Genomic DNA, 16662 nt, shown 5'->3' with positions numbered 1-16662 from the left:
GAAGAAATGTGGTGCAATATAGACACTTCGATTTTGTCCTCCGCTAGTGTTTGAGAACAAAACAACTGAATTGCCCTCTGCAATCTTTTGGTGTTCTTGAAAAGTATACGATTCTAATTCAATAGATCCACATTTAGCCACATCTTCATTCCAATGTAATTTCTTTGGCAGAAAATGGCCTTAGCTGCCATGTCTGGACAGTACCTTACAGCATGTAGGTCAAAATTACAAAATTGAGATCCACTTCTCTAAGACAAAAGAACATAAGTACCAATATGTCTAACAGTCTCATCCACAACTTGGAGATACACAGCAGCTTATTCTCACCTGCAGAATAGAGAGAGAGAGAGAGAGAGAGAGAGAGAGAGAGAGAGAGGGGGGGGGGGGTCATTTTGAAACAACAGCTGATTACCATGAAAACATGTTAAAGCTGATAGTCAGGTATTTGGGGACACATTCGTATGATTCTCACATGATGAAATCAAGAGATATTAGGAAGAAAAGAAGAAAAAATAGCTAAATAAGTGAAATACACACTCCTTAGTAGGCCACAATGAATTAAAAAAAACTGCAAGACTATTGTTGTTTTGGCAGAGGAGAATGTAACCTGTACTCAGTGCTTAGCCATGTGTTATTTTGGCGCAATAAAATTCACTGAAGTTGTAAATATACATGTGTGCATGGTTTATCTATGACAATTATTTAAGTCCAGGTAGTTGATTACCGCAGGTTATGATTAGCTACAAAAGTGTCATGGTGTGTACTTGAAATTAAGATATATCCATGTCATCTAACTTACTTCGTCCCTATAATGCCATAACCTCATGTCCTCTGGCCTTATCCTGAGACGAGCACACAAGAAGTCGTAGACTTGCTTGATCGTAGCCATACGGCTGAACGCTGCCACATATGCTAATTGTCGCTTAGGTGGTGTGGGGAAATTGGAAACATAGGCATAACCTGTGGAACCTGCAATGTTAAAAATAATCATATTAATTTCTTTTATAAATCTAATACCATAATTTTCATAGTGAGATGAAAAAGTACTTTTTCACAAAAAATTATTTAATTATGGTAACTAAAACATTATAATTACTAAATATAATGGAACTGATAAACAAAAAAATCTACTCACCAAGTGGCTGCAGGAGAACACACATGTAAAAGGTATTAAGTGTTACGTATGTAATTGAAACATGAAATGATGGCAGTGAGCCTTTTAGGGAAAATGTGTGTGTACAATGAAAGGATAGGCAAATGGGAAATGGAAGTGGTGTATTTGTCGCAGCAGACAAGAAACTATACTCCACTGAGACAGAAATTGAAGCTGCATGTGATACTGTTTGGGCAAGACTCCGTATCACGGGTGGGCATAAAGTGGTAACAGGATCATTCTATCGCCCACCAGACTCATCTCCTGATGTAACCAAAAGTATTAGAGAAAATCTCAGTTTACTTGTATGTAGGTTCTCCAAAAATACCATAATGATTGGCGGCGACTCATCGTCCAACATTTAATTGGGAAAATTACAGTTTTGTTAGCGGTGGGTGAGATAAGACATCATGTGAAACTTTACTAAATGCCTTCTTCATCTAGAACAGATAGTTAGGAACCCCACTCATAACGGAAATGTATTGGATCTAGTGGCAACAAATAGGCCAGAACTCCTTGAGGATGTCCACTTCGAAACTGGTAGCAGAGACCATGATGCAGCAGTGGCAACAATGATCCAAAGTACAAAGGACAACTAAAACAAGCAGAAAGATATATGTGTTCAGTAGTGTCATATCTCAATGAGGAGCTTGAAACTTTTGGCACAGGGCAGCTGCATGTAGAGGAACTCTGGCTCAAGTTTAAAATAATAGTCGACCATGCACTGGATAGATATGTACCTAGTAGAACAGTACATAATCGGACGGAATCTCCATGGTATACAGTCAGTGTGTAAACAGATTACCTGCATAATAGGTGTTTTTAAAAGCCTTGGGCTACAGATAGATAGATGCTAAATGAATTACATCTAGTTGTCAAGAGAGCAATGTGTGATGACTTCACTGACTACCACAGTAGAATATCGTCAAATGACATTTCACAAAATCCAAAGAAATTTTGGTCGTATGTAAAGGCTGTTAGTGGCACCACAGTTAGTGTCCAGTCCCTAACGAATGAGACAGGAACTGAAATTGAGGGTAGCAAAGCAAAAGCTGAAATGCTTAACTCTGTTTTTCAAATATTCCTTTACAAAGAAATATCCAGGAGAACTGCCCCAATTTAATCCTCATACCACTTAAAGGATAAATGAAATCAGTATTAGTGTCAATGGTGTTGAAAGAGGGCTGAAATCATTAAAACTGATCGAAGTTTCAGTCCCTGATGGAATTCCTATCAGATTCTGTACTGAATTTGCAGCTGAGTTAGCCCCTCTGCTCACTACAACATATTGTAGATCCCTGATGCAAAAAACCATGCCCAGTTCTCTGAGAAATGCACAGGTCACACTCATCTAGAAGAAGGGTAGTAGAAGTGAACCTGAAAATATCCTTGACATCGATTTGTTGTAGAATCTTACAACATATTATGAGCTCAAACACAATGAGGTATCTTGAAAAGAATGAACTCCTTAGTGCCAACCAGCATGGGTTTCAAAAACATCAATCACATGGAACCCAACTCACACTTTTCTCACTTGACATACTGAAAGCTTTGATTCAAGGCAACAAGGTAGATGCAGTTTTTCTTGATTTCCAAAAAGCATTTGACTTAGTACCACATCTACACTTATTGTCAAATGTACAATCATATGGGATATGTGGTGAAATTTGTGAATGCACTGAGGACTTCTTTCTTGGTAGGGAGGAAGCAACATGTTATTTTGGATGGAGAGTCATCGTCAGTTGTAGAAGTAACATCAGGTGTGCCTCACAGAATAGTGTTGGGACCATTGCAGTTTATGTTATGTATTAATGAGCTTACAGACAATATTAACAGTAGGATCAAGCTTTTTGCAGATGGTGCCATTATCTATAATGAAGTACTATCTGAGAGAAGCTGCTTAAATATTCAGTCAGATCTTGATAAGATTTTAATGTGGTGCAAAGATTGGCAACTTGTTTCCAATGTTCAGAAATGTAAAATTATGCATTTCACAAAATGGAAAAAATGTAGTAATCTATGACTATAAAATCAATGAGTTACAGTTGTCAGCCAAATACCAGGGTATAATACTTTGTAGGGATATGAAATGGAATTATCACACAGGCTCAGAAGTGGGTGAAGCAGATCGTATACTTCAGTTTACTGGTAGAATACTGGGGAAGTGTACTCATTCTACAAAGGAGATTGCTTACAAATCATTGGTTCAACTGAGATACGGGCAAATTGTTGAAGACAGACTTAAACTATCCCAAGAAAGTCTGTTAAAACTTTTAAGAACCGGCTCTAAACAGTGACTCTAGGAATATACTAAAACATCCCACACATTACTCACATGAAGATTGTGAGGGTAAAACTAGAATAATTACTGCATGCATAGAGGCATTCAGACAATCATTCTTCCCACATTCCGTATGTGAAAGCAACAGGCAGAAAACCTAACAACTTGTATAATAGGATGTACCCTCTGCCATGCACCTCACAGTTGTTTGCAGAGTATAGATGTTGATGTAGATGTGCTCTCCTGCTGCCACTTGGAGAGTAGATATTTTTCTATCCAATTACATTATATTTTCAAAAACTGATTATTTTCATTATTGTAATTACTAAACATTTCATCTGTTTCATCATAAGATTACAAAACTTGCACATACAGGCAATAATTAGTACTTAAAAACATGGCATGAAATGCTAAAGATTCAATGAGATATATGAAGATCCGTATGACCATGAAACAATATAGCTTGACATGATAAGTAGGATAGTGGAGGATTAATTGGGGTAACAAAAATTAATAGGGTTTCACTAAATTGGATTTAAACTAAATAGGAGTATTAAAATAAACATGGAAGGGTAATGAATTACAAAAGTTTGGGCTTGGCTTGCTACATATATCTACACAGTTACACAATAATGTGGAAAATTAGCACACCATATACTATTAGAAGGCACTGAAGTACAAACTGGAACATAATACTGACAAGGGAACCTCCCCATCGCACCCCCCTCAGATTTAGTTATAAGTTGGCACAGTGGATAGGCCTTGAAAAATTGAACACAGATCAATCGAGAAAACAGGAAGAAGTTGTATGGAACTATGGAAAAAATAGCAAAATATAAGAACTGAGTAGTCCATGCGCAAGATAGGCAACATCAAGGATACTGTTAACCAATGAACGCCGTGGTCCCGTGGTTAGCGTGAACAGCTCTGGAATGGGAGGTCCTTGGTTCAAGTCTCTCCTCTAGTGAAAAGTTTAATTTTTTATTTTCAGACAATTATTATCTTCCGTCCGTGTCAATTATCAAAGTTCAGGCACTCACACATAATCAACTTCGCTCTCCAAAATTCCAGGACATGTTCAGATTTGCTTGGACATATGCAGGATTTGACGGTCTACACACGGCAAAATTTGAAAACGTTAAAAACATATGTTTTGACAGAGCACAGGGAAAACTGTGCGACTGTGAAACTGTTGCATTCATTTGTTGCAGTTTATGTGACAAACTCTTATGTTTTCATCACTTTTTTGGGAGTGATTATCACATCCACAAGAAAACCTGAATCGGGCAAGGTCAAAGAATCTTTTTACCCATTCACCAAGTGTACAAGTTAGGTGGGTCGACAACATATTCCTGTCATGTGACGCACATTCCGTCACCAGTGTCGTATAGAATATATCAGACGTGTTTTTCTGTGGAGGAATTGGTTGACCTATGACCTTGCGATCAAATACATTTTCGGTTTCCATTGGAGAGGCACGTCCTTTCGTCTACTAATCACACGGTTTTGCGGTGTGGTCGCAAAACACAGACACTAAACTTATTACAGTGAACAGAGATGTCAATGAACGGACGGACAGATCATAACTTTGCGAAAATAAAGAAAGTAAACTTTTCACTCGAGGGAAGACTTGAACCAAGGACCTTTCGTTCCACAACTTATCACGCTAATCACGGGACCACGGCGCTGCTGTGCTGATATTATCCTTGATGTTGCTTATCTTTCACATGGACTCCTCAGTTTGTATATTTTGCTCATTTCTTTCGTAGTTCCACACAACTACTTCCTGTTTTCTCGATTAATCTGTGTTCAGGTTTTCAAGGCCTATACACTGTGCCAACTTATAACTAAATCTGAGAGGGGTGCGATGGAGAGGTTCCCTTGTGAGTATGACTTCCTTTTGGAAGTCTTACGGAAATGTTATATCTGATACAAACATTAATGTTTGTGAAAACTGCAAACATCCAGGGGGAGAGGAAAAAAGAAAAGCCTGAAAGAACCAAAACTTTTAAGGATGCACAATATGTGTACTAGCAATATACATGCCCAAAACAACCCTTTGTGGGACGAAATGGCTGTTTTCATCCATGAAACAAATTGTGAAAGCAAGTACCAGTATAACTAGTGCACACAAACGAGAACAATTTCAGCGTGTTAAAAGAGTTAAAATGAGGCAGAATCATTGATGCCATTCCACAACATTTTGGCTCCTGTGACACACACACACACACACACACACACACACACACACACTGCGATGAGCAAGTTGTGCAAAGTGACTAATATGTGAGATGACTACCATCTTGCCTGCATGGCCATAGTTGGCTACACTGGTTTGTCCACAGAGTTGACTCTATATGAGAGCACTACAACAAATGAGGAACTGGTCACTGTATAAACTCTCAGCTTTTGTGGGACAAGAGACAGTGGAGACCCAAGCCAGGAGGATTGTGGGAAAGGATTTGTTCTAAATACAACTCACATCAACATAATTCAGATAAGTCTGTACTGGGAAGGGGCAGGGGGACCATATAACATGCAAAGTAGTACTTTTGCCATTTGGTGCTCACCTCCTCCTTGGCTGCAATTAGGTGGTAGTTATTCATTTTGATGGTTATCTCTGCATAAAAGGCAAGTTCAGCATAACTGGTATATAGAATTGCTTTCACAGGTGGCCCTACCTATCATTACCTGTGATGGGGCAAATAGGATGTGCTAAGTGGGTACATAGGATGTAGGGATACAAATCACATGTCAAGGGTTGGAAGTAGATGGAAGCTCACACAAGTCAAGCTCAAGTGGCTGCGGATTTTATTATTTAATTTAATAAAGCACTGAAGCACTTATTGCTAAGATGCATTCTGTGACTTCAAACACCTTCAGGTTGGCATAAATAATTTAGGAGTGAAGGAAGACAAATAGTAGAAGCATTTATAACTTACCAGTGTGAAGTGTCCATGTACCAAGGTGTTGTCGAGATCTGAGTTTAATTAGAATGGTAAATGGACAATTAAATTATTGTTCTAGAACTAAGAAGATGGAACAAACCATTTCTGTATGGACTGAGCTCCTCCTAACTTTATGTTAATCATCATTATGAACTGTATATAAAGCATAAAAAGGAAGGAAGCCATTAGGTCTTAGGGAGGCCAAGCTTTTGCCCTTGTTTCCGTTCGGTGAACACCTTTTTTAAATGGGAAAACGTGAAGAAGGCAGACCAGGCAGACAACAGTGAGATATGGTAACAGGTGGCCTGTCGCGTTCCATTATGGGGAACAAATTTTACGTAGGAAAACAGTTTACCGCAGATACTCTGGGCAGTCAAGAGTAGCCAGTCTGTCGTAACAATGACAGCCTGTGTTTCAGTGCATTCTGTAAGAAATTACTACTGTGTGCTAACATGGGCACATATTATTGGAAGACTATGCTCCTGCATTAACAAGTTGTCTCTGGTAGTTATTAGCCATGGTTGCAAGAGTTACAACATTAAATTATGATGTTACAACATTTGTACAACTTGGCTTCAAGTGAGCTTAATTAGGGCAGCTATTAATGCCACTGTAATACCAATTTAACAACAGATGCAAAGAATTTGCAGAAGTGTTTTTGGTATCATATCCTCAACTGCACTACTGCTCAGCAAGTTCTAACATTATTCAAACATAAAATAAATAACTGTTACAAGTTGAATGAAAACTGATAACTTTATTAAAATATAACGAAAAAAAAAATGCAACACTCAGAAGGAGTTGGGCAACATAAACAAAAGTTGGTAGGCCTGTTTCTACATCTGGAAGATGATGTCTATTCAAATTTTGCACCAGTCGCATTAGAGTCGCCATAGTAGCTTATCTACGAGGATACAAGTCACGTTTGCTTTAAAGACATGCTGTAATGGTCGTGAGAATTAGCTACCCCTGAGATTGGACGTGGCGAGTTGATGTTAGTCAAGGATGCCTTTAAGGCAGCAAAGACACCGTTATAAACACCTCACCGAGTTTGAACGGGGTCGTGTAATAGGGCTACGAGAAGCTGGACGTTCCTTCTGCGATATTGCAGAAAAACTTGGCAGGAATGTAGTCAGTGAACAAGAATGTACAATCCCAAGAAGATTGGACTCCAGACAGTCGTGTGGCACTTCCGAGACGGAAGACCATTACATTTGACATATGGCCCTGGTGCACAGTATTGCACTTGCAACAGCAATTTGAGTGGCAGTTGCACCACAGTAACACAGCAAACTGTAACAAATCTGTCACTTCAAGGACAGCTTTGAACTAGGAGTGAGAGCACATTGGAGGACAGGGTGGAGGTCTGTTGTGCTTTTTGATGAAAACTGGTTTTGCAAATTATGACTTTGTGATTGTTAGGAGAAGGCCAGCTGAAGTCCTGCAACCAACCTGTCTGCTTGCTAGACACACACTGTACCTACATCCCTGGAATTACGGTCTGTGGTGCGATTGCGTATGCCAGCAGGAGAACTCTCACGGCTATTCCACGCACCCTCACTGCAAAATTGCACGTCAAACTTGCAATTTAATAATTTGTACTGCAATTGATGATCAACATTCCAGGGTGTGTTTTCCAACAGAACAGCACTCGCCCACATACCGCTATGGTAACCCGATGTGCTCCGCAGGGTGTCGAAATGTTGCCTTGGCCCGCAAAATCACCAGATCTGTCTCCAATCGAGCACATATGGGCCATCGACAGATGACAACTCCAGCATCATCCACAAACAGCATTAACCATACCTGTATTGACCAACCAAATGAAACAGGCCTGGAATTCCATTCCACAAACTTACATCTGGCAGCTGTACAACACAATGCACAAATGTCTGCATGCTCGAATTTAATATTCTGGTCGTTACACCTGTTATTAATGTACCAGCATTTCACACTTGCAATGGCTTACCTCGTGCGTGCATAAACATGTGGTCTTACAATGCTAATCACTTAAATATGTTACCAAGACAAATGTATTCTCGAAGCTTCATTACTATACTTTTTACTTTTTCCCTTTCCCTTTTTGGCGAAGTTATGTCCCATGACTGTTTTATGTTACTTTTGAGAATGTTGCATTTTAGTGACAACTTGGCCAATCATGGAGGTGACTGATTGATTAAAATTAGGAAAATAATTCACACAGTTCGTGTGGACTGGCGTTCTGCAGTGCATGACAGAACCCCGGGTCAGGGGAGACTTACTGCATGTGATGAGAAGGAAAGATAGATTGATGGGGACTGCACCGGACAAGATATGACAACTTGAGAGTTTCAACATGGAAGACTAGGTAATATGCAAGACAGAGGTTACTACTAAAACATTGTGTTCGAGTTAATAAGAGTGAAAAGCTAAGTGCATTGTGTGTAGCAGAGGTTGCGGGTGACAGCAAAAAATAGCTAGGTCAGAAACTGAAAGATTTAGAAAGCTACAGGAAGTGAAGAAAGGAGTAGTTACTGTGAAGAAATATTGAGACGAAAGAAATTAATGCTAATTAAGGCCAGGTGGGAGGCAAGAACCAAGGACATGTACCACTAGTTCCCACTTGCAGAGTCCTGAGAAACTAGATCTGGGGGAAGAATCCAGATGACGCGTCTGGTGAAACAGGCACCAACATCACAACTGTCATGTTGTAGAGCATGCTCTGCAATAGGATATCGCGTGTTGACAGTATAGGCCATCTGCCTATGTCCATTCATCCTAACTGGTAACTTTGTGGTAGTCATGCCAATGTAAAATGTCGAAGAGCATTTAAATAACAACTGGTATGGAGGGTGGGTAGGGCAAGACTTGAAGTGGGGACAGTCACAGTGGTAGGAGCCATAGGGTAGGGAGATGGATGCAGTAGTAGTTTAGAGCCTGACAGGAAGTTATCCTAGGTGTGGTGGGCAAAATCTCAGACAGATTGGATCTCATTTCAGAGCATGATTTTAGGATGTCATGGCTTTGTTGAAGTAGCTGATTAATACATTCGAGACCAGGATAATAGTGAGTGGCAAATGTTGTGCTCTGAAGTTGTTTTTTGGAGTGATCAGCAGTGCCAGATTGGATGTGATGGCCCGGAAAATCTGGATGTAATTACCCCACCAGCTTAGTTCAAAAGCAGATTTCCCGGGCCACTACATCCAATCCTGGTACTGCTGATCCAAAACACAACTTAGAAGTACACCACTTATAGCCAGTATTTTCCTGGTCGTCAATGTATTAATCAGCTACTTCAACAAGGCCGTAACTTCCTAAAATCATGCCTGCATACGAGATCCATTCTGTCTGAGATTTTGTCTGCCACACCTAGAATAGCTTTTCATCGTCATCCCAACCTCCGAAATATCCTTGTCAGACACTACGCTCCTTCTGCACCCATCTTCGTACTGTATGGCTACCACCCCTGTGACCGTCTGTGCTGGTAGACTTGCCTATGCACCCTCTCTACCACCACATACACCAGCCCTGCCAATGGCAAAAAATATACTACTAAACAGAGAGCCACCTGTGAAATCACACACATCATACACTGGGTGTTATGTAAACACTGTTCGGCCTTTTACTGTCACCAAGTTACCAATTAGGATGAATGGGCATAGGCAGAGGGTCTGTACTGGCAACACACAATATCCTGTTGCAGAGCATGCCCTACAACATGGCAGTCATGATCTCAGTGCCCGTTTCACCACAAGTGCCATCTGGATTCTTCCCCCAGATCTAGTTTCTTCGAACTCCACAGGTGCTTGAGCTACATGTCCTCGGTTCTTGCAAACCACCTAGCTGTAATTTGTATTAATTTCTTCCATCTCAGCATTTGTTTGCAGTGATTACTCCTTTACTCACTCCATTTTAGTTTTCTACATCTTTCATTTTCTGACCTGTCTATTTTTCACCGTCCCTCTCCGACCCATGTTACATACAATTCACTTGACTTTTCATTCTTATTAACTCATGCACGATGTTTTAGCAGTAATCTCTGTCTTAATATTACCCAGTCTTCCACCATGAAGCTCTCAGGTTTTCACATCTCTTCTAGTATAGTCCAACTATCAGCCTTTCCTTCTCATTCTGTCTGGTAAGTCTACCCGCCCCAGGTTTTTGGATGACTTTTCCGAACTCCACCCCTTTTCCTGAACGTGTTTATTTCCTTTCCCTTCACTACTCTTCCTTTCCCTTCAACCCTTCTATCGAAGGAGGATCCACTGGCTTCGAAAGTTTGCTTAAGTAAAACCTTTTTTTTTATGTGGGATGTTCTCCTAGTGTCACTCAGTGAGTAGAATTTTGCAATTAAACCAATACAAAAAGTGTTTGGCTGTTGTGTTTCTTGAAGATGGTAATTTCAGTCTACATGACAGCAGTGTTGATGTCAGGCGACTAGTCTCACATATGAGTGTCCTCATTCAGTGCATGGAGTGTCCAGACTTTAATCAGATAGATCGTGTTTGAGATGCTCTTGGGAGGTATGCTGGTGATCAAACACTCATCCACACTAGACTCTTACCTCATTTTGCGCAACTACGGAAGAAGCATTCACTACCATGCGGTTACGACAAAATAGTTAAAAGCATCACACATCATTCTATGTGCTGTATTGCTACACTAGATATTAGCACACTTTACCTACATACCTGTACTACAGAAAAAACAACACGAGATATAGACATTTCAAACTGTTCTAAACATGAATAATAATTCTTTGTATGGAGCATTGGTTGCACATATTGTTCATTTAATTTCTTGTACTGTTTACATTGTTTAATGTTTCAGCACATTCAATAAACAATTGAGTTGTTATTCTCGAACAATGGGAACTACAGGTAAGAATATCAACAATGTATGAAAAGATAAGATTGCTACTTACCATGAAGATGACACATTAAGTTGCAGACATGCACAATTAAAAGACATTTACACAAAAGTTTTCAGCTACTGCCTTCATTCACACAAGCATGCACACCTCACAAATGACCACCAACTCTGGCAGTTCAGTCCAGAATGCATCTACTACGTGACATGGTACAGGTTGGGGATGGGGGAGAGGGAGGGAGGGATGGGGGAGAGGGAGGGAGGGATGGGGAGAGGAGGGGGAGAGATGGGGGGAGAGGGGGGGAGAGAGAGAGAGAGAGATGGGTGGGGGGGGGGCCTCTTTTTTTTTTTTGTGGTTTTAGGGCGCACAACTTCAACGGTCATTAGCGCCCAGACTACGTTAGGAATGCACCGCGAGTCACAAGTTTAAAACAGCAACGAAATGGAAAACACGATAAAAGACAGACTGACAGGCATAGGATTAAAAAAAAGAAAACAGCATAATCAAATGTCCTTAGAGAGGGTTGTCAAATTGATAAAATGAAGAACGCGAGCAGCTGCTCGTGGGTCATCCGCTAAAATGGCTTCTAGAGTACATGGCAGGCCAAGATCAAGACGCAGTGTGTTAAAATCCGGACAGGACGTTAAAATGTGGCGGACCGTCAGCAATTGCCCACATGGGCAGAACGGCGCCGGCGCAGCCGTCAGCAGATGGCGATGGCTGAACCGGCAGTGTCCAATTCGTAACCGGGCCAAAACTACCTCCTCCCGCCGAGAAGGGCGGGAGGAGGACGTCTAAGCCACGGGAAGAGGTTTCAAGGCCCGAAGCTTGTTGTCTGTAAGTGCAGCCCAATCGGCATGCCACAGCGATAAAATGCGCCGACAAATGACCCTGCTACAATCTGACGAAGGGACACAACAAGAAACTGTCCGAGGCTGGAGGACCGCAGCCTTGGCCGCGGCATCTGCAGCTTCGTTCCCAGGGATACCGACATGGCCAGGAACCCACATAAAGCTAACCGGAGAACCGACGTCCACCAGCTGCTGAAGAGAGCGTTGGATACGGTGCACGAAAGGGTGAACCGGGTACGGATCACTGAGGCTCTGGATAGCGCTCAGGGAATCGGAGCAGATGACATATGCAGAATGTCTGTGGCGGCAGATGTAAAGAACAGCCTGGTAGAGGGCAAAGAGCTCAGCTGTGAAGACCGAACAATGGCCATGGAGCTGGTATTTGAAACTTTGTGCCCCGACAATAAAAGAACACCCGACCCCGTCGTTGGTCTTAGAGCCATCTGTATAAATGAAGGTCATATTAATGAACTTCGAACGAAGTTCGACAAAACGGGAGTGGTAGACTGAACCGGGGGGTAACCTCCTTCAGGAGCGAGCAGAGGTCAAGGTGGACGCGAACCTGAGCCTGGAGCCAAGGTGGCGTGTGGCTCTCACCCACTCGAAAGGTTGCAGGGAGTGAAAAATTAAGGTGTTGAAGGAGGCGACGAAAGCGAACTCCAGGGGGTAGCAGGGCAGAGACATACAACCCGTAGTGACGGTCGAGAGCGTCATCAAAAAAGGAACGATAAGACGGGTGGTCGGGCATTGCCAGTAGCCGACAGGCATACCGACAAAGCAGTATATCGCGCCGGTAGGTGAGTGGCAATTCACCAGCATCAGCATGAAGACTCTCGACTTGACTAGTATAAAACGCTCCGATCGCAAGTCGTAAACCCCGATGTTGTATGGAGTTGAGGCGGCGTAAGATGGATGGCCGTGCAGAGGAGTACACGAAGCTCCCATAATCCAGCTTGGAGCGGACGATCGACCGATATAGGCGAAGTAGGACGGTTCGATCCGCTCCCCACGACATACCACTGAGAACACGGAGGACATTTAGAGAACGGGTACAACGGGCAGCCAAATATGACACACGTGGAGACCAACTAAGTTTCCTGTCAAATGTAAGACCTAAAAATTTTGTTGTCTCCACGAATGGGAGAGCAACGGGACCGAGTCGTAAGGACGGTGGGAGAAACTCTTTGTAGCGCCAGAAGTTAATACAGACCGTCTTCTCGGCAGAAAAACGGAAGCCATTGGCGACACTCCAGGAGTAAAGACGGTCAAGAGAACGCTGAAGACAGCGCTCCAGGAAACACGTACGCCGCGCGCTGCAATAGATAGTAAAATCGTCCACGAAAAGGGAGCCTGATACATCAGCTGGGAGGCAATCCATTATTGGATTGATCGCTATGGCGAAGAGAGCGACGCTCAAAACTGAGCCCTGTGGCACCCCATTCTCCTGGCGAAAGGTGTCTGACAGGACAGAACCCACACGTACCCTGAACTGTCGATCCATTAAAAAGGAACGAATAAAAAGAGGGAGGCGACCGCGAAGGCCACATGTATGCATGGTGCGGAGAATGCCCGCCCTCCAACAGGTGTCGTAAGCCTTCTCCAAATCAAAGAACACAGCCGCGGTCGGGCGCTTCCGCAAGAAGTTATTCATAATGAAGGTCGACAAGGTAACCAGATGGTCAACAGCAGAGCGGCGCCTACGAAATCCAAATTGTACATTGGTAAGTAGGCGTCGAGACTCAAGCAGCCAAACCAATCGAGAGTTAACTATTCGCTCCATCACTTTACAGACACAGCTGGTAAGCGAGATGGGTCGATAACTGGAAGGCAAGTGCTTGTCCTTCCCCGGCTTAGGAATCGGGACAACAATAGACTCGCGCCAGCATGCGGGAACATGTCCCTCAATCCAGATGCGATTGTAAGTACGAAGAAGAAAACCTTTACCCGCAGGAGAAAGGTTCTTCAGCATCTGAATATGAATAGAATCAGGCCCTGGAGCGGAGGACCGTGATCGGCCAAGTGCGTTTTCGAGTTCCCGCATGGTGAATGGGGCATTATAACTTTCACGATTCGAGGAGCGGAAGTTAGGTGGCCTAGCCTCCTCTGCCTTTTTGCGGGGGAGGAAGGCAGGGTGGTAATGAGTGGAGCTCAAAACCTCTGCGAAAAAGCGGCCGAAGGCATTGGAGACAGCCTCAGGGGCCACAAGGACGTCATTCGCGACCGTCAAGCCAGAAACTGGTGAGTGGACCTTAGTGCCAGATAGCCGGCGCAGGCTACCCCAGACAACAGAAGAAGGTGTAAAACTGTTGAAGGTGCTTGTGAAAGCAGCCCAGCTGGCTTTCTTGCTTTCTTTCTTTCTTTAATAATATGACGACACTGTGCACGTAATCATTTATAATTGATACAATTCGCCACTGTAGGGTGGCGTTTAAAGGTGCGTAAAGCACGTCGACGAGCACGTAAAGCGTCTCTACATGCTGCGGTCCACCAGGGGACCGGTACGCGACGTGGAGAAGAAGTAGGGTGAGGGATGGAATATTCAGCAGCAGTGAGAATGACTTCCGTGAGGTGTGCGACCTGACTATCGCAGCTTGTGAAGGTTTGATCCTGAAAGGTCGCCCTGGAAGAGAAGAGCCCCCAGTCTGCTTTGGAGATGGTCCAACTAGATGAGCACGGAGAGGGGGTATGCTGCAGGAGATGGATAACACACGGGAAGTGGTCGCTCGAATATGTATCAGAATGTGCATACCACTCAAACCAGCGTGCAAGTTGGGGAGTACATATAGAGAGGTCTAAATGGGAATAGGTGTGAGATGTGTCCGACAGAAAAGTAGGGGCGCCAGTATTGAGGCAGACAAGATTGAGCTGGTTGAAATGGTCTGCTAACAGGGAGCCCCTTGGGCAGGATGCTGGAGAGCCCCAAAGGGGATGGTGGGCATTGAAGTCTCCAGTTAACAAAAATGGTGCAGGTAGCTGAGCAATAAGTTGCATCATGTCTGCCCTGGTAACGGCAGACGACGATGGAGTGTAAACAGTACAAATGGAAAATGTAAAAGTGGGGAGAGTAATGCGGATGGCAACTGCCTGCAGGCCGGTGTGCAACGTGATGGGATCGTAGTAAATATCATCCCGGACCAGCAACATAACCACTCCATGAGCCGGGATGCCTACCACAGGGGGTAGGTCAAAACGCACAGAGGTGTAGTGTGCCACAGCAATTTGATCGCATGGGCGTAGCTTCGTTTCCTGGAGGGCTACGACGAGCGGACGGTGCAAGCGGAGCAGCAACTTCAAGTTCTCTCGGTTGGAGCGAATGCTGCGAATATTCCAGTGAATAAGTGCCATCGTAAGAAAAAAAGGAGGATGAAAGAAGGGGTCACCTCGAAGGCCGCTGAGGGCCTGGCTTCGAGCGAGCACTGCCGCCGCTATCAGTAGGCGGACAGTCATCGTCCATTGGGTCTATAGGTTCATCGGCCATCTTGGGAAGATGGCCGGGAGGGGGAGCTTCCTCCGCCGGTGAACGGCCAGATGTTCAGCTACCAGCGGTGTGGCCAGGCGAAAGGGATGACGGCCTGGGGCGGCAACCGCTGGGAGGCGCAGGAGAAGAAATGCGCCATGGCGGAGAAGGAGAACTGTGCTTCCTATGAGCCTTCTTGGAAGGTCGTTTGGTGGAAGTACCGGTCGAAGGCTGGGAGGTCAAGGTACGTAGGAAGTCTGCACGGGACGGTTCCTTCTTGAAGGCCCGTGCATCTGACTTCGGGGTCTTCGTCTTAGCAGAAGCTGATGAAGGGGCTGGTGTCTGTGGGGTGATGGGAGGAAGAGGAGACGTCGACCGCGCGATCTTAGCACTGGCCGAACAGACGACCGTGGTGCTGAAGGTCAGATCGCATGTCTGTGTTGCCACCTCCCTGGTAGTCCGAGGAGAGGCGAGGACAGTACTGTATTTCCCCGCTGGGAGCAGCGTGGGCTTCCTACTAGCCAATAGCTTGCGAGCAGCCGAGGTGGACACTTTCTCTTTGACCCGAATTTCTTGGATACAGCGTTCTTCCTTATAGACAGGACAGTCGCGGGAGGATGCGGCATGGTCACCCTGACAGTTCACACAACGAGGAGACGGAGGTAGACAGTCACCCTCATGGGCATCCCTGCCACAAGTGACACATTTAGCCACATTGGAACAAGACTGTCGAGTGTGATTGAAACGCTGACACTGGAAGCAGCGCGTAGGTGTCGGGACATAGGGGCGAACAGAAATAACCTCGTAGCCCGCCTTGATGCGCGATGGCAGCTTAACACTATCGAAGGTCAAGAAAAGTGTCCGGGTCGGTACAAGGTCATTGTTGACCTTTCTCATGACCCTATGGACAGCCGTCACGCCCTGCTCAGCGAGGAAAGATTGAATCTCCTCGTCAGTCAATCCGTCGAGGGATCCAGTATAGACCACACCACGAGACGAATCCAAAGTTCGGTGAGCCTCCACCCGGACAGGGAACGTGTACAGGAGTGTGGCCCGAAGCAGTTTTTGTGCCTGAAAGGCGCTCTCAGTTTCTAGTAATAAGGTACCGTTACGCAACCTGGTA

The 16662-nt window shown here is 44.1% G+C and overlaps 1 protein-coding gene across 1 annotated transcript in view; it reads right to left on the bottom strand.

Annotated features, from left to right (window-relative positions):
* Positions 1–16662, bottom strand: part of LOC126203243 (ubiquitin carboxyl-terminal hydrolase 32) — a 231390-nt gene that overhangs the window by 132045 nt on the left and 82683 nt on the right. Inside the window, exon 14 of the mRNA XM_049937496.1 lies at positions 800–969. Coding sequence (XP_049793453.1) covers positions 800–969 — 170 coding nt within the window. The remainder of the gene's footprint in view (positions 1–799; positions 970–16662) is intronic.

The sequence above is a fragment of the Schistocerca nitens genome, chromosome 9 (assembly GCF_023898315.1).
Source record: "Schistocerca nitens isolate TAMUIC-IGC-003100 chromosome 9, iqSchNite1.1, whole genome shotgun sequence".
NCBI lineage: Eukaryota > Metazoa > Arthropoda > Insecta > Orthoptera > Acrididae > Schistocerca > Schistocerca nitens.
Note: the sequence above shows the minus strand (reverse complement) of the source record. Positions and strands in the feature narration are given on the sequence as shown.